Source organism: Gymnodraco acuticeps, unplaced genomic scaffold (assembly GCF_902827175.1).
Source record: "Gymnodraco acuticeps unplaced genomic scaffold, fGymAcu1.1, whole genome shotgun sequence".
In the NCBI taxonomy this organism is placed as follows: domain Eukaryota; kingdom Metazoa; phylum Chordata; class Actinopteri; order Perciformes; family Bathydraconidae; genus Gymnodraco; species Gymnodraco acuticeps.
Window position 1 is genome coordinate 6,964,405 of NW_022992351.1, and position 18,405 is coordinate 6,982,809.

Here is an 18,405-nt window from a genome sequence, read left to right on the forward strand (position 1 = left end):
GATGACACACTTGTTGACTCACTAGGTGAACACAACAATAATGCCATGGAAATAATTAATGCGAGCATGCAGTGCCTCCTGTTGGCCACGAGAGGGAGCCCTCGAGCTGTTTGCAGCCAATCAATCCAATTTCAGTTGTCAACAAACAGAAGGAAACTGTAGAAAAGTGTACAAAGATCAAAAAAGCAAAACATTAGCTTAGTTCAAACTGATTAAAACGACATGTACAGTTCCAAGTCAAACTCTGACGTTTTAAATACTTTAATGGAAATCTTGCCCTCTTATCTTGCCAAACCGGATTATTAAGTTATCCAGCGACAGTAACACCATCTTCATTTAAATATTAAAGATGCTTATCTGTGAATAAATGCTTCCGCAGATGCAAGCCCCTACCTGCTTCGAATAATTGTCAGTTTGCGATGATTGATTGCTTACCTGCGGTGACGTAGGCAGCGCGGCTTAATAGGCGCCTGCAAACAGAGGAGGAAGTGAGTGAGTAAGAAGAAATAGTGACAGAGTGCAGCGGAGGACTACTTCTGCTACTGAAAGCCGCACTTAAGCACGCTCAGGACAGCAGCCCCCTGAGGACGGACTGAGGACGGATATCATTCAATACGAAGGCTGGTGTTTGTATGGTCACCTCGCACAGGTAAGACAGCCTGTTCACAATCTCAGTGTTTGCTGAACTGCGTTTCACCTCGCTGTTATGAACCATGGGAATGTGAGGCAGACATTTTTTTCTCCCACCCTAATCCTTCTTACAAGGAGCGAAGTTATTTGACAATCGGGGTGTGAGTGAACAGAAAGAGCAAGCAACTTTTTGTATTCCTCTTGAGGCGCAACTGTATTTCAAAACTGCTGTAAGAACTTTTTTTTTAACTCTGTTGTGAATGTATCTAATATTGACACTGTCACTATAATGACATGGGCCTGAATGATAACTTGTTTACACTTTAAACAGGCTACTCTTTGCACAGGTTTGGGGTATATTCGTCATAAAGAAAGAGTGAATACGTGTTTCTTCTCGTTTCTGTTGCGCACAGATTTGCTGTAGCAGGTCTCCCCTGTGGGCTTTGGTGTGGACAAGTGCAGTGTAAGAGTGAGCGGTGAGTCACGGGTTGAGTCCCTTGATAGGAGTTTTAGGACTGAGACACAACCGTCTGACTGGGAGTGTGTAAGTTGGGAATTGGAAGAGGCTCTGTTCTCTGATGGGAATACATCTTGGAGCCCCACTGTAGGTCACTGGTGGTATTTTAGGGTCATCAAGACAAGAGAGACTTATATTACTCCTGCTGATTATTACTCATGTTTCCATTTAAGGTGCTGGTTTGTACATGTTCGCTGCATGTAGTTTGAACTTGAAGTAAAGTCATTTTACCCTCCTTCAATGTTGTAGGTGCTGCAGAGCTCAGTAGACCGGGAGGCGGGAGGCACCATGTCCAACAGCCAGTCAGACAGCTGCATGGGCCACCAGGCCCCTCTAATTCTGGAGAGCGTCTTCTCCACAGAACTCCATATATCTGAGCCTGGAGATGATTGCTCCCCTGCACCCCAATCTGAAACACCCCGACCACAGGAAGATGTAGTAGCCAGGCTGGTGGTGCCTCAGCAGGTGGTGTTGAGCACCCAGAGTCCTGCAGCGCGGAAAGTTGGCAAAAACCAGCTCATCCCAAAGAAGTTGGCCAGCCGGCATAAAGTCCGCCACCACACCACCGTGGTGACCTTCCCTGTGGGACTGGAGAACTCCACCAGTGCGACCAGGAGCCGCCACTCAACTCAGGGGCCAGATTTGTCCTGGGAGGATTATGACAGTGATGGAGACGGCTTTGCTTTGAGGAGGAACCGCAGGAACAAGTCATACAGAGCGGCCGTGACCAGCCTGGACATTGAGGCCATGGCGTCGGGACAGGGGGCCGCATCCACGCTGAAACCTGTCAAAGAGGACCGAGCAGCCAGTCCTGGTCCTGGACGCAAGGTACACAGGGATGGGGTCAAAGGGCAGTATTGTACTATGTTACTTTATCATAAACTCATAGATTTCCTGGAATTTGTAGTTGAGGTTGTCTAATAACAATTACTGTACAAAGTAAATTATGATTGTTGTAATAGAGGACTAACAGAAGCAACATTCTAGATGAAAGTGCCAAGTTTGATGCCAGTTATATCCTTTAGTTTAAGTTTTCCAATAGCCTCATATGTCACAGTCGGCATAGCCATTAGCATTGGCAGTGACCTCTGTTAAATTATAGTGATGTCGATGGCGTGTTCCCACAACTGTTTCCTATCTTCCAGACCAGTACATGTGGAGGAAGGCCCCATAGTGTTTACAGGAGTATACTTAAACAAAAATCTTCATTTAGGGATTAAAAGAAGTGCTGAAAAGAAAAGAACATTTCGGGAAAAAAGGTCTAATAAAGTGTTATTGAGACTTATGCATTCTACAGCGTTAAACACTTCACTGCTGTCTCCCCTTTAGAGAACCCTGGGGAGAAAGAGGAACCAGAACAAGCGTGGGTCCTTCAAAGATGGTATGTAATGTGTCACTCTGTCCATTTCTCTAATGTTGCTATAAGAACACAAATAGATTGGAAATAGTACTGCCTATGGCGTTTTTTTGGTGTTGAATGTGTTCTCAATTCAAAATGTAAAGCCTAAAACTGAACTTTATAGCTGGATGCAATCAAATCTGTCATAGCGTAGAAAAGATCCCTTGAGGCATCAGGAGAGGACCGAACAGGAAATCATTCACTCTGAATGTTCCCAGCATGCTGAATGTCAGATAGCTGGGTTTGGTTTAGTGTTGAAACTAAACGCTCCTCCTTCAACACACTGCCACTTCTCCTGTTTTGCTTTGAGCTATAAAAATGCAGGCATGAGAAGGTTTGATTAAAGAGCTGTTTGTCACTTGTAAGAGGTGGGGCTCAATATTTGTAGGATGAAGGATTGGTCATTGCAGAAAAACAAGATGACCAATTTCCATCTCAACGCATCATCAGCTTCACATCCACATTAAACACTGTGAGAATAGAACCTGTGATCTTTCACTAACTAACACCCACTGCTGGCATAAATCTGCATTTCAATCGAACTAACCCTGTCACTTTGTTCCAAACAGATGCCTCCTCACCTCCCACACTTTAATCTGCGAAGTTACTCATTGTCGTATTAAACACTTAACAAAATAAAGACAAATAACTTAATTCAAAGGCATCCGACAGATTTATGGGTGAATTACATCATAATCCTCCATGCATTAGCCTGTTGTGAGAGAAATATCTCGGTTAAGAAATGACGAACTGTATTTTCACCCTTTCCAACTATGCTTTTTAGGAATTTGCTGTGATTTTCCTGCGTCTATAATCATGAAAATAGTTTTTTACGTGACTTTAAATTCTGAAATAATGTCCGCTAACTAAGACATAACTCAAGTGTTTGTTGATGCGATCCTCAGCTACACCGCGCCTCTACCAGGAGATCCGAGAGCGAGGGCTGCACTCCACCAACCAGGACGAGCTGCTGGATGACTTTGTGGTGGTGGAGCCTCCCGTGGAGGACCAGGGCATCGTGGTGAAGAGCTACCGGCCCGTACAGCTCACATGGAGCCAGCTGCCTCAGGTAAACCCCCCCACTGCACTGACAAACATAATACACATTGAGGGAATCAAAGAAGTCTGATTATTAGTTTGCTCTAGATTCCAGAATACCCATAAAGCTTGTCTGACTGGATAGAGTCTTGACATTTCCACCATTTTCAAAACAAGCTTAATCTCGAATATACAGCGGAATGCAAAGTTTAAGATTAGTTTTCTTGTATCTCTTACAAAGGTGAGGGACACGGGTATCCTGACATTGATCTCACCTCTGGAGAGAAAGAGACAAGAGGTAAGTGTGTTTATGTGTGTGTTCAGGTATGCATTCAAAGTATGCCTATAAATGTCCAGTTACAAAGGGAGAAAAGAACGTTGAACAAATACCGACAGTTCTATAGACAATACACTACTAGACATAGAAAACGTAATTTCAGTATGGCAGTTATATTTCATATATACATATATATATACTTATAGAAAGCAGTTTAACATCACAGACTGGCGCCATCTCTACAGTGTGAAACTATCTGACATTGGATTTCCCCGTCAGTCTAACAACACATGTGTCAATATCAAAGGTCTACCCTGTGTGCACGGCAGGCCTTGAATAAAGCCACACCCTGCCAGTGTGATCACACTCAGTCCATCTGCTGAGCAGCTGCTTGTCTCACTCTGTACCTTTAGTCCCCTTATATTCAGCTTTAGTACTTGAGTAATTTACTGTTACTTTTACGGGCATAAAATCATTTTGCTTAAGTTTGGGGCTAACTGAAATGAACTAAACGCACTGCTTTCCTATTAAATCAGGAAATAAATCTCCCCACCATTGTTCAGATGGAGAAGAGCTTTACCAGGTCATCCAGACAGACTATCATTTACTGCTACTTTGTGAGAAACATCAACATTAATGTTGGTGTAAGATTTTCAGAGATATGTGTTCTTGATTTAGCTCAGCTACTGCCCTTTGGTCCTGTCTGAGGACACTTGGCTTTTACAGGAGGTGATGTCATCACTAACCTGATGGCTCACAGATCCTGACCAAAAACAGGAGAGATTACCTCAGCCCTCCATTTCAATGTTTTCATACATACTGTCATACAGTAAAAACCACAACACTGCTACTATTTAACCACTGCTGATATGTTTGGAAGTCTGCTGGTATAGGTAGCTGATGTCCTTCAATAATCCAGTTTCAGTCTATTCTAAAACATCCAGTAAGAACAGCAGTAAATGTCAGATATACAGAATTTAAATGACCAGAACTCATTTAATTCACAGCATATTGATTATTTGTGTAAGAGACGGGTCTATTGCACATTGTTTTGTTTAAAACCTGCAAAAGCAGAGGCCATTTATTTGGATTCTCGTTCAAAGGAAATCTAGGAAATCTAAAAAGAACCCAATATTTGAAGTAAATCAAAACCTCTGCCAAAAATAACATACCCTCAGGGATCAAACAATAACAGCATCACATGTTGTTATTAACAGTTTAAGCAGGAATAAAGTGCATGTTGTAATGTTTGTGGATCCTTTATTTATGGTCTTCTTCCAGGCCATTTTCGAGATAATCACATCGGAGCATTCGTATCTGCACAGCCTGGGCATCCTCGTGCGTCACTTTAAGAGTAGTGAAGCTCTGAAGAAAACAATGACAGCCACAGAGCACCATCACCTCTTCTCCAACATCTCTGTTATTCACCAAGTCAGCAAAAGGTGGGCACAACATAGGCTTACTCTATTGTTTGTGAGTGTGTGTGGTGGAAAACTAAAGCTAGGGGAGGGTTGTTGCCACATAAAAAAAAGGATCCGATGATGTTATCAGTGTGTAAAGCATTGTAATGGACTGATTATCTGCATACTGTATCTACACATGTTTAAAAGGGCTGCACACTAAGTTTTTTGTCACACAGTTAATGTTTTTTTCCCACTGATATGTTGTTTCAAGCAGTTGTTGATTTAAAGTTTCAGGTAGAGTATTTGCCCCAAGTATGTTTCAGTATCCTGAAGGCCCCATCAACGTGTTAAAACATGCTGGCCAAACTGGTTTTGCTGCCTTGCTGTTCTTCCCGGGCTTTGCCGTGTTAATGTGCCTGAGAGCGGCCTGTGTTGCTGTGTGCTTTGTTGGTTACATTATTTTGAATGGAAATAGATCCAGTTTTAGCAGCAAGAAAACAACTGTCTTGTCTTTTAATGCTCTAATTCTACGACTCAAAGTAAAACCGGATCTGTGAAACTAGAAGGCAGAAAGTGTCCCAGGAGCTGTGATCTGACTCGCAGTATCTGTGTGTGAATGTGTGTCCTTACTTTGCTTTCTGGGTTGGGCCGCTTTCCAGGTGTCATTTTACTCCTTTTTGTTAAAAAGTCCCTTAGCAAGGGTTGGGCTGTAAGTCATTTATCCTTTTCTAATAATGCAGATAATGGAAAGCCTTCACAATGCTTGAACAGAGAGCTTCACCTGTATTTTAGTATTTTACTGCATTAACAGATTAGACTATCAGCCTGTGTGCTTTCAGGATTTTTCTGGACTGCACATTTTTCAGAATCCAATAATTAAATGAAGGACGTCTTTTGTTTTCAAAATTCAGGCTTTAATAACTTCTTCATGTGACACAACACATACAAACCTTACCAAACATTACTATCAGACTCAATATCATCTTAGATTGTTGATATTTCAATATGGCCTACATGTGGTATTCTCCTGGTTGCACTATAGTAAAGACCTTTTAATTTGATAAACTTACCAGACTGGGCACGTTGCTGTATTGTTTGGCTTTTCCACTTAGTCATTATATCCAGTTAACTGATGAATGTCATGCAAAAATCTCATTATCTGAATATTTTTTAAAAGATCAATAGTACAAATAAGGTGGTTTACAGTCAATGTTTACAACATCCGATGAAACCTTATGACCTTAAGGTGACTTCATATTAGACTGTTGTACCTGTTTCAGCTGTGTGTATCCTGCTCAGGTAATTAATCCATGGGAGAGAAAACACAGTATATTCACTTCTTTACTTACCTCCCCCTCCCTCTCTCTATCTCCATTTTCAGGTTTTTTGAGGACCTTGAACGGCGTCACTCTGACAACCCGGTGATCAGGGACATTAGCGATATTGTTCAGAACCACGCTGCCCACCACTTTGAGCCCTACATCGTGTACTGCTCCAACGAGACTTTCCAGCAGAGGACGCTGCAGAAGCTGCTGTGAGGGGCAACACAAACTGTAACGGCTGAGCTAATACTGTATTTTCTGAATTTGCTGAACTTCCCTGTTTATTCCATCTGTAGGACCAGTAACACTGCGTTCAAAGAGACCCTGAACCAGATTGAAGCGAGCAGTGAATGTGGAGCCCTGCCCATGATCTCTTTCCTCATCCTTCCCATGCAGCGAGTCACCAGACTGCCCCTGCTGCTGGACGTCAGTTTAACCTTCATTTTGACAACATGATTGACATATTTGAAGACAGTGTAGGAGTCTGAGAGACACACTAGCTATTTCTTCCTACTTGTTAAGTCCACATATTTATGCATCATAGAGACATTTTTGGGGAAACATATCCACACAACTATACGCGCATCTAAACTAGGGTTAATGTTACATGATTGATTATTTTTAGCTACACATTGAGAGGTTGTTTTACCCGCGGTACATAAATAACTGATATGTTAAAGGTTTCGTAACTGTTGTCTCCCCTCACAGACAATCTGCCAGAAAACTCCAGACAAGACGGCGGAGTACTTCGCTGCTGTCTGGTCGCTGCACGCCATCAGCAAGGTAGAGATGTTGTGAAAACACTCTTTAATGTCAATTGGTTTTGGCTTATCGTTGATGTTTGATTGTTATTTCTACAGTTGGTCACTAGCTGCAATGATGGAGCTCAACGAATGGAGAGAACAGAGCAGATGTACACCATGCAGAAACTCATGGACTTTGGTAAAATCAAAGTAAGTTGTTTCTGCAACAAAACATCTTGAGGGGAAATTGCATATTGGAACTTCGATCACGCTTTGCATCGATTCCAATCATGCAGTTGTGATGCATATTCTGTTTTCTGACCTGAGATGATAACTTGTGTCCCCCCCCCCTGCAGCCATTTCCTCTGGTGTCGTCGTCGCGGTGGCTAAAGAAGCGTGGGGAGCTGGCCCTCTGCAGCGAGGAGCTCAGCATCTGGAGGGCCTTCAGCAACCGAAGCTACTACCTGTTCCTCTTCAACGACGTGCTGATCGTCACAAAGAAGAAGAGGTCAGTGGGATCAAATGCAGAGTTATCTGCTCACTCAATGTATGAAATCATATTAAGTGGAAAAAAACTGACATATCTTTAAAAAAAAAAAAAGTTTTTCCAAAAGGACTGTCAGGATACCTCTTGCTGAATGATAAATTGGTCCGGAATTTATTTTAATAAACAATATTAATTTAATTGTAAGACTTTTATGCCACAAGACAATATAATGACATGTATATAACATTGCATGTTAACTTTTTAATTCTTAAGAAAATGCGTAATAAATTAAACATTAAGAGGATAAAAACCACACAACAAAATAAATAAGATTGCTGTTAACAAACATTGCAGTTCAATTGAATATTAATGATACAAGTAACACCCCAGGAGTGCTGGATAATAAGTCAACAATGTTATGATAATGACAAGCCTATTCATTCTAATAGGATCACTTCATATTCATTTAGCCTCTCATAATAAAACACTAGGACAGGAAGTGATGTAATTGAAATGTAAAGCTTCTTTTACACTCCTAATTATTCACTTTAGATTCAAAAAGAGACCAGTGGGTAAAATGCAGACTGAGACCATATTTTGAAGCATTTCATGAGCTTTGTGCACTTCTCCTGCTGGACCCTGTGGACACTGAGTAGATCCAGCTGCTGACAACATAAGGAACAGATTTAAATGAGTGGAAGGGGACAGAGAAAGGAGAGAGCATGGATGTTGTGCTTGCATACTTGAGATTCTTCAATCTTGCATTCAGCGTGTCAGCTCGACAGACTATAGCTTTCTGTTTTGAGTTAGGGAGAAACAAAACAATGTCGGCACTGAGGAATACGCTTCCCACAACACTGCAGTCATTTTCAGCTTGTTAAGTGGAGACTGCAAGCCAGTCTGCTGCTATTAGCATATAACGGAATGTCGTTTGAATGTGTTAATACACTATTGGCTGGGTGGGCAAACACTTAAATTCCCATTATAGCTGTGGATGATTTAAAAGAAAATATGAGTAATATACATTTGTTTTTTCAGTGAGGAGAGCTTTGTGGTGATGGACTACGCGACTTTGGAGAATGTGGAGGTGGTGGAGGAGGCAGAAGGACGGATGTCTCCACCTTCCAAAAACAGCTCCAGCCACTATCTGTCCTTCAAGCTGCTGATGAGCAAGAACAGCGACAACAGAGCGGAGCAGATCTCCCTGGTGGCCGAGTCCAGGTACAGCCGCTCTCATCCCCATCAGCCAAGAACTTTACATAATAAGCACCGTTGTTAATATGTTTGAAAAGCTCAAGGTTTAAGTATAAGGAGTATATACAGGTATTATTTAATAATAAGGTCTGGAGAGGGAACATTTTTCTGTAACAAACTGGCTACATATCTGCAAATACAATCTCGCTGCACTAAATATTGGTGGTTAAGATTAAGGTGGCAAACTATATTGATTTTTTTTTTTTTATATCACATTCACACGCTCTCATGGCTCATGGAACATCCTTAAGGGAAACCATGTCTGATGTTTTGCGTTTGTCTCCCTCTACTGACAGAAGTTTTACTTGCAACCTTACATGCTCCTTTTCATAAAGCACTCATAAGAAACTGAATTTGTGTGTTATCAGGTGTACAATACGTTAAACATATTTCACCGTATTTTGTATCTCTGCTTCCAAGGGTGGATCGGGCACGTTGGATAGTTGCTCTCACAGAACACAAGCAGGCAGGAGTCTTAACCTGCAAAGATGGTAAGTCAGCAGGTTCTTTACAAAGGGAGGAACCCCTGTGTAAATACACCATTCCTTAAGCCTAACCAGTTAGTGTTTTTAAAAAGTGACAATTAATAAAAATAAAAATCTGGTTCTTACCTTTCGTGTGTAAATGATTAATTAGTCATGAAACTATTTCTAGTCAGTCCTATTCACACTACAGCTGCTTAGGTTTCATCTTTTCTCCAGAGATTTAAACTACAAATGTTCTATCTATTTGAATCCTGACTCAGGGTTTACAAGGTTTTTTACAAGAGAATATATTCAAATAAAAAGCATTATTAATCCCATTTCACTCTCACCCTGCATATATATGAAACAGATGTCGGACTGTGTGATCCTCCAGTATGTGCCTTGGACATCCACAGAACCATTTTTAAAACTAGACAGATGTGAAGCAGTCATTCAGAATTATACATATTGGTCCAAAGGCAAATGCACAGAATTTTGGATAACACTCAACATATTTGTTTGATTAAATAAGCAGTCAGAGAGCACAGAAAAATGCTAATTGCCCTCATCATGTACTATTAACAAAAGTAAAGTGTGTATCTACTCTATGAATCAGATTTGTTCCAATATGTAACGGGTTCTTCCTTGGCCTTCCAACACGTTGCAGGGACATCTGATCTATATTTTTGTTATTCTGTGACAACAAACCGCTGATACAAACAAACTCTTTAAAGAAGTAATACTCTTGTTTAAAGATCTACAAGCCCTTTTGATATGTCACTTTCATCATTCGAACTACCACCTTCACAATCACCATTCACAGAGGCCGTTTGCATAATGGCTTTAGTCTCTCTCTCTGATTTCACGATCAAAGGGTGTGTCTAGGGTGCATGACACATTCCAGGAAGTGATGTGTTTAGACATTGTGTTCAGAGTACAAACAATATGGTTTTTAAGGTAACACTTAATCTACAAAATAGTCATTTGTCTCAATTACTCACCATATCATCTTTTAACCTTGAAGAAAACGTTTCTTAAACAGGAAGCAAAGAATCAAAAAATTGAGAAACCTTGATTGGGCTGCGTTCAATTACAGCACACTTGATCAAAACATCTTAACTAAATCTTGTTCTCTTTATGCAGTAAAATACAAGTTTATTTGATCAGTTGTTTGTGAACTAGTTCTTAAACGCATGCATTCTCCCTGAACCTCACTATTTGGAACACGCCAGGACTCGCACAGACGTGTAGATCACCTCTGAAAGCTTCAGGTTGTTTGTGTTTTTAAATAGTATGTTTTAAGCGAAAATGCATGTTTGGGAATTAGTGAACAAATGACGGATATACAATACTACGATTTTAAGTTGTTTGAGTGTGTAAATCCGTTTAGTTTGTTTGGCTGTTTTAAACCTGGCTCCCCTTTTGTGAAGGATTTTAGTTGTGTTTGACGTGAGGCATGTAAATACAAGGTAACCCTAAGTAATTGATGAACAAATGTCAATTATGCGGATGAAGTATTATGTTATGTCTACTCCAAGAACCATGTACAAAATGCTGTTAGACAAAGACTTTAAATACAGAAATGTGATGTCTTCCATAAAAAGCTTTGATTGTGTGAATCACATTGCATTATGGGAATGTGTTTCAGGTCTTCCACAGTATGAGGCCAACAAATCCTACATGCCAAAGGAGCTGGATGAGTTGGGGCTGAAACAGGCTGAGCTTGTCATCTTGTTGCAGAAAGAGGACGGTGAGTGTGTGCACATACTCTCATAGCATCATCTTCAGACCTCCGTGCTCATCACTACAATTCATATTAAAACGAGAGTGCTAAGATGGTAACTTTGGTCTGCTCTTCCTAGCATGGTGCTATGGGGAGAGGATGCGCGATGGAGTGAGAGGCTGGTTTCCTGCTACCTGTGCCACAGAGATCACAGACCTCATGGCCATTGAAAACAACATGCAACGTATGAAGCGCCTGCGCAAAGAGACCAATGTTTGAGAGATGGACAAAATAACTACCATTGAGAAGACTGGTGACGCCCATTATGTTCAGTTATTAAGATTGCATTGTTTCCGTGTCGTACTGAACATTCCATGACTAAATGCTATACTACCTGTTTACCAGGATATGAAAAGCTAAAATAATTGCCACCTATGTTGTCCTGGTACCAAGGTGGACTACGTTGAATACAATGTGACCATGAGGGTCCTGGGTTGATTCCAGCCAGCTTCATGTTACCCTTATCAGACTGTCCAATCCAATTATTTCAAAATATGACTATCAGGATGACAGTGACATCTCAGACTGGTTAAAGGTATTTTTGTTCACCTTCTATGTATGTGACCATTAAAGAAAGAACTTTCCACTTGTACAGCACACCCATTTTATTTCCTTTGTTGTGAATGTGAATTTAAAACCTACTTGCTGTTCTAAACAATGAACCTGAAATACAGCCTGGGACTTTTAATTGAAAAATCTAAGAGCACCAACATTTAAGTCTACATGACACTGTCCCATACCTAACAAGTTGGGTAACTGGATTTTATGCTAAATGTTGGTTGGATTTCTTACATCCCGTGTATCACTGCAACATGTTGTGTAGGTTTCTTTATTAAATGTGAACCCATAATCAATGTAGAAATATATATTTACCACTATTAAATGCAGTTTGACATACTGCTTTGGTTCTGACGGTATTCATATTTGAAAAGCAAAAACACTCCCAACCTAACCGTATACTATGTAACTGAAAGATAAATTAAGTTGGTGTCATTGTTCAAAGCCAATATACTTGAAATATAAGAATAAAGCAAACACTTGAGACAATGGTCCTGGTTTCTGGATTTTTATTTGAGCTTGCATTTTGTTAAAATGTTTGAATACATAAAAAGTTATTTAAAAATGTCAAACTGACCAGATATCAAATTCTATTTTTTCTTTAAAAACCATTTGGTGTAAAAACTTAGGACAGATTTAGAAAAACATTTGCTGTTTCCCCAAAACTTTTTGTAGCTGTCACATAAAAATAATGGAAAAAAAAAACAAGTCTGCATAGATTCTGCAGGCAATCGGTGGTAATCTGGTCAAATGCATGGTGCAAGCTTGTGACGATCGTCAAGTCAAATCTTTATTGCTCAGATCTTGTTTGATGTTTCTTCTTGTTGACAAAAAAACTGCAAAAGAAGAAAAATAGTAAATTAGTTCTGTATGCTGTTTTCCAGATGGCAGATATTGCTATGTAGATAAAACAATAGATGTGTCCTTGATTCTGCACTAAATAGCCTTAGGGTGGAAACGACTGTCTAGCTAGCCCAACTTAGCTCTAAAATGTTGGATTTATTGGAGAAGCTATTAACTCACCCGGACGATGGTAAACGATGGTAGGTGCCGGTGGGCAGGTTGTTTCCTACTCAGCCCCACCCTGCTGGGCCTCGGGAGCGGACGTTTTCTCTGCAGGTGGGTCACCTCCTGTCTTGGCCTCCTTGTTTTCTGGGCCGGGTTTGTCGCCAGCCTGTGGACGTCTGCGGCGATAGTTGAAGTTGCGGCGATAGCGACGCTGGCGGGGCTGTTGGTTTTGACCACCTTCGCCTCCCTGATTCTCCTTGTCCTCCTCGCCTTCCTGTGCCGGTCTGGGGCGGGGTGGAGCCCTGAGGTGAACAAGTAAACGTTACTTTAATGAATTATACAATAACTCATAACTTGGAAAAAAATGTACACAAGCAAAATTTGAATGCACAGCTACAATTTGAGGTTGGGCTTCAACAAAGGGAGAGCTTTTCCATCCAAAACAGGAGGCATTTGTTTTGGGGGTTTTTCAAGCTCAATTGAACATTTTAAATGTAGACAGCCCATTGCTTTTCTCTCCCGTTGTTAAAGCATTTCGCCAATGAAGCCAACACGCAAACCTTGGACTGAACCTTGGTTTGAAGCCTCTGTAGTAGCTCTGCCTCGCTGGTTGTTTGCCTTGATCAGGACCTCCCTGGCTCTCGTCGCCCTCGCCTCCCTGAAATCAAAAAGATCAAACCACTTACACGCAGCTTTCATCAAAGATAACACTGGTCTAACTGAATATTTGTTATGCAGTGTACAGGCCTTTGGAAGGAAACTGGCCAGATTTCTACTTAATGTTGAGGCTGATAACAGATTTTGGTCAATTTGCGAAATATTGGCCAGACCCCCGATACACCAAGATTCTTTGCTCACAACCACGTGAATGTTGAAAAGAGAGGGTGTTGTGTATGACAACATATCAAGTGGCCCGAGTGGGACTGCTGGGTGCCTGCTTCAGGATGAAGCCCTGTGACGGCGTACCTCAAGCATTTCTCCACGTGGTGCGTTAGTATACGGGCCGGCGGCCGTAGCGTCTACGTACAAAGTATGGAGGGTAGCGCCGTCTGCCGGGATAAGCGGGTCTGCGCTGCTGTGGCTGGGATTCTCCTTCAGGGGCGCTCTCTCCCCCATCTCGGCTGCCTTTTTCACGACCTCCGTTGCTTGGCTCACCCTCTCCGTCACTCTGGTAGTTGTCTGGATATTCTCCAGCGCGGGGAGGGCCCCTTCTTCGGGGATAGCGCCTGAAGCGGTTCCGGTCAGCAGCGTACTTACTACCCTGGACTGCACTGCCTTCTGGGCCGGTGACATTTGCCGCCTCTGCTCCCTTTTTGAAAAAAGAATAGCAAAAATTATAATCGAGGAAAATAATTTATAAAAAAATGTAAGAGCTAAATACTGAAATTATTTTTTTGGTCAAACAAAGCTAGGCTTACCTTTTCTCCCTCAACTACGTCAAACTCCACAGTTTCTCCATCTCCAACACTGCGAAGGTATTTTCTCGGGTTGTTCTTTTTGATGGCTGTCTAAAAATCATGAACGGTTAAGATGTTAGATTTGATATTAAAGATCATTTTAAATCATCATTTAAGAACCACTACCTAAAACGTACCTGGTGTACAAAAACGTCCTCTTTTGTATCATCCCTAAAAGATAAAAGGAAGAAAAACCCTCAGTTACTGGAAGTAAGGAGCATCTTGTTACAGAATGCAACAATATATCTGCTTAGGGTTAAGTACTATGCATAACAACAGCCTTGAGACAAGCAGACAAATGGTCTGGTCAGCTCTGTAAGCAAATCAAAGCGATAATAGGATTGAGACTGTTCCTTCACACACAAGAGATGATATCAGGGTCTTAAGGACATGGGGATAGGGGTGGAGTCTACTTACCTATTGATGAAACCATATCCATTCCTGACGTTGAACCATTTGACTGTACCCAAGACTTTAGTTGCTGCAATGAGGCACAAAAAAACAATTATTAACCAAGCTATGGTAAGTTATCTCAGCCTGTAGATACTGGGAGTGTAAATGTCATGCCCCAAACATGCCAATTCATGTTTCACAAGACCTCTACCAATGAGTAACAAATAAGGAATCAAATAACAACAGATGCTGAAAAAACTAATGGCTGGATAATGTGAGAGTTATATTTAACTCCCAACTGTCACTCTTTTTATAGGTCGTGATACTTGTGGGTGTTTAGTGCCAGCTGCACTTGGTGTGAGGTATGAACCAAGAGCATTATGATTCAGAAATGACTGCGCTTATTCACATGCAGAAATGTAATTTCTCAGCCAAATGATTAATGCCTGCGTTTTATAGAATGCTGAAATATAGCATATCAAAAGATATATGCTACATTAGCTGTGGTACATAGCAAGTTGAATGACTACAGACCTACTGTCCCATTTTAATCCGCACTGCTCAGTATGTGAGCGTTCACACGTGGTAGTCGCGCCCGGATATGTTAGCAAGCAGCGAGCCCAGCTGGCTGGTTAGCATAGTTGCTAACGGGGTCTCAACCATGTGCTTGGATTAAAGCCAGCAAGCGGAAACTACTGTAGCACAGTGTACCATGTATTTACAATAAACCATTGGGTTGATTTTAACTAAATAGGGCGGTGTTATGGTGGTTTATGTTTTTCATTGAACAGGCAACTTAATGGCAAAAGAATTCCGTGGGATCCTACGGCGGACATTTTGGGTTCCTCTTCAGCCATGTAAATAGCTAATGTAGCTTCGTTAGCCGACGAGCTAACGTTATCATCCTGGTAAGTAGCTAACTCTAGGCCCCTGCATTAGAGCGAAATTCGACAACCGACAGTTATATTCCAATGTATTTATTAACCAGAATCGCTATGAACGTTTTGCCAGGTCACGTTGGCTACGAGTTTGCTGATGTGTTACGAGATTTTTTGAGAAAAATCTACTAACGCGGAACCATCCGTTCCGTGTGAACAAAGGGACGGCCAAGAGCTAACGTTAGCTTGCTTTCGACGAAAGTAGTCGTGGCCGGCTACATTAGCATTACGAAATAACTTCGTGTGCCACCATGATGCTTGATATACATTATCGCTATCGTGTAACGCCAACTGATTTTGCCTAACTTGTTTGTGTTAAGAATGGCACTAACGTTGGTGTGGAGACCAGAGTCATTAAACAACCTCAACGGTCGTTCCTCTGGCGACCAGTCGGTAACATAGATTTCTGAGGCGGCTGTTTGAGGTTAGAAGGCCGGTGAGCAGGAGAGATTAACCGGTTGAAATGCAGGATTACATCTAAAATCACTGTTCTGACCTTAAATGTATGTCAGTTTGACAAACGCTTACTGGTGTTAATCAGCTATTTAATAGATTACCAAGCATTGGATATGTACAGGTTGCTACGATAACCAACTACCTACATTCCAACTGTCATTTTTTTATGTCTTGTCTGGTAGGGCCATATTCTCTTCTATCTATTTGGTTTCCTTTGAGATAAAAAAAAAACTGCTCATCGTCAATATCACATTCAAACACTAACGTTTCTTTATCAGACATCTGACACGTTGTACATTATCAGTAAACCAAAAAAAGCTATTTGCCGAAATTAACATTTAATGTATAATCTGCAGATTTCCCCTATGATCGTTGATGGGTTTATCAGAATGTTAGCGAGGTTTTTCAACCGTTAACGGAGCCGGTGATCGGTTGGTAACGCTTGCAACTGCCGCTTTTGCGCATTGCCTCTACGGTATCCCAAACCACGTTAGCTAACTAGCTCATTTCCAGTCTTACCGATGACCTTCTTATCCACCGCGGAAGCTTCGGCTGCCGGGCTCGATGGGCTCTCCGCATCGGCAGCGGCATCGGGCGGCTGTTGTGTCTCGGCCTCGCTGCTCATGGTTACTACTGGTTGGTAATGGCTTCTGCCGGCGGCGGCTCTCTGCTATGTTTCCCGGTGCTAGATGGTAACCTGGGCCGGCGGTGGTGGGGGCTACTGCCTTGGGGCTCTCTGCTTTCCTCTTTCCGCTCCCGTTGCCGATCGAACTGGGCAGAGTGAGATGGTGTGCTGGGGAATGTTCCTGCTCAGGGACCCGCCCAAATGTTCTTCGCATTGGCTACGAGAAAGCCAACGCGTTCCTGTTGACCGAAGCAACTGTCAATCATATTTGAGGATAATCTGATTGGCTAAAGGGGGATGTACCTGTCCCTTCTCACCGCCCCACAGTGATGTCAAAGCCAGACAAGTCAGACAGATAACCGTGACACTTTTGGAACAGTGTCTGCAGGGCTGATGGTCTTTTTACCGGATTTTTACAGAATGTTCAAGTACTGCAAACCGTGATAACTACAAATATTATTACACCGAAAGTATGGTAGGGATCACTGACCTAATTTAAATAAAACATAACATGCATATTTTATTTGCGGATCATGATGTAAATAGTATATTTATATTGTGCTGCATTGTCTGAGTTGCCGTGGTAGTGCCCCCAATAAATACATGATGCCTCGGAAGATTTACAAGAAGAGGTCATCTTGGTCTGCGGCAAATAACATAAAGTTCTCACCAGCCTTTATACACCCTGTCAATGTCGATATCTGTATACTGTAACACAGAACAACATAATTCCCATCTTCATACACAACAGGGAATTTCTGTAAATAATCAGTATTAAAGACGACATTTTTTACTATTTCGTAAGAGATTAGCCACAATCATCAGTTGACAGTATTGAATAAAAGTCATTTCGGGACACGCGACACCCACGAGCCACGATGAACAATAACCAACATATTCTTTCATAATGTATTAACCAAGCACATTTGATTGTGTCTTTTATATCATTTACAGGGAGGTCATTTCAAATGTTGTCCGACCTGCTGCACATGTTTATCTTTGATTACATTTGAAAGGTTCACACAAGCTGAAAGCCTGATGTTATAATATATGATTTGTTACTTTCTCATTGCCTTGCTCAATAAAATGCGGGCATTATACCTACTCCATTTCCAGTAGCGCAGAACAGACGGACTCAGGCTGATGAGTGTGAGACAACGACAACCCCCCCCCCCTAACCCCCGCGAAACCAACCAACCCATTGTCATGTTAATGCTCCACTGGCACTGTTTATGAGCACTGGCTGATGTGTGAAGAGCTCGATGTTAATGGCTAAACCCAGTTCTCCCACACAAAGATGGGCTTTAGCATTGACCCCAGAGAGCCCCCCCCCACTCTCCAAAAAAAAAACTTCTTCCTGCCTAAGAACAGAGTATCCATCTGAAAGGATTCTTTTGTGCCTTGGGAACGAAGTCCAAGGCAGAAGAGGGAGAGCGTGGATGGGGGAGGGGGTCTGGTGGCTTTTATTTGTATGGATGGCTGGGATGAGAAGAGGAGGTAGCCATAAGTTCAGCAGAGGATTGCTTGTGTGTGCCTTGGAGGACCCTCGTGCCTTTGACTATATAGTGTTTCCCTTATTTGCTTCCTGGCAACACAGCTGAGATGAATTATTACCAATTCAGAGTCGAAGTATTCATCGTTGCACAATTCCTA

At 41.8% G+C, this 18,405-nt stretch overlaps 2 protein-coding genes across 4 annotated transcripts; one reads left to right on the forward strand and one right to left on the reverse strand.

Moving 5' to 3' along the window:
• Positions 1–477: 477 nt before the first annotated feature.
• On the forward strand, positions 478–12,366 carry arhgef16 (Rho guanine nucleotide exchange factor (GEF) 16). 3 transcript variants are annotated; one of them, XM_034209122.1, is made up of 16 exons: positions 478–860; positions 1,044–1,106; positions 1,397–1,975; positions 2,477–2,528; positions 3,452–3,615; positions 3,826–3,882; positions 5,143–5,303; positions 6,646–6,798; positions 6,883–7,012; positions 7,295–7,369; positions 7,447–7,539; positions 7,686–7,837; positions 8,855–9,037; positions 9,491–9,561; positions 11,183–11,284; positions 11,397–12,366. In XM_034209122.1, exons 3-16 carry the CDS (start codon positions 1,436–1,438, stop codon positions 11,534–11,536), a joined length of 2,073 nt encoding a protein of 690 aa, XP_034065013.1. In that variant the 5' UTR covers positions 478–860; positions 1,044–1,106; positions 1,397–1,435; the 3' UTR covers positions 11,537–12,366. The 3 variants fall into 3 exon arrangements, with proteins under 3 accessions (XP_034065013.1, XP_034065012.1, XP_034065014.1); XM_034209121.1 differs by having other exon boundaries at positions 478–649; XM_034209123.1 differs by lacking the exon at positions 1,044–1,106 and having other exon boundaries at positions 478–649.
• A 1-nt stretch (position 12,367) lies between these two features.
• Positions 12,368–16,949, reverse strand: ybx1 (Y box binding protein 1). Its single transcript, XM_034209124.1, has 8 exons — positions 16,647–16,949; positions 14,758–14,821; positions 14,478–14,511; positions 14,302–14,391; positions 13,911–14,192; positions 13,456–13,541; positions 12,899–13,185; positions 12,368–12,711 (listed from the first exon to the last, which is right to left on the reverse strand). Exons 1-7 carry the CDS (start codon positions 16,750–16,752, stop codon positions 12,945–12,947), a joined length of 903 nt encoding a protein of 300 aa, XP_034065015.1. The 5' UTR covers positions 16,753–16,949; the 3' UTR covers positions 12,368–12,711; positions 12,899–12,944.
• Between the last annotated feature and the right edge of the window lie 1,456 nt (positions 16,950–18,405).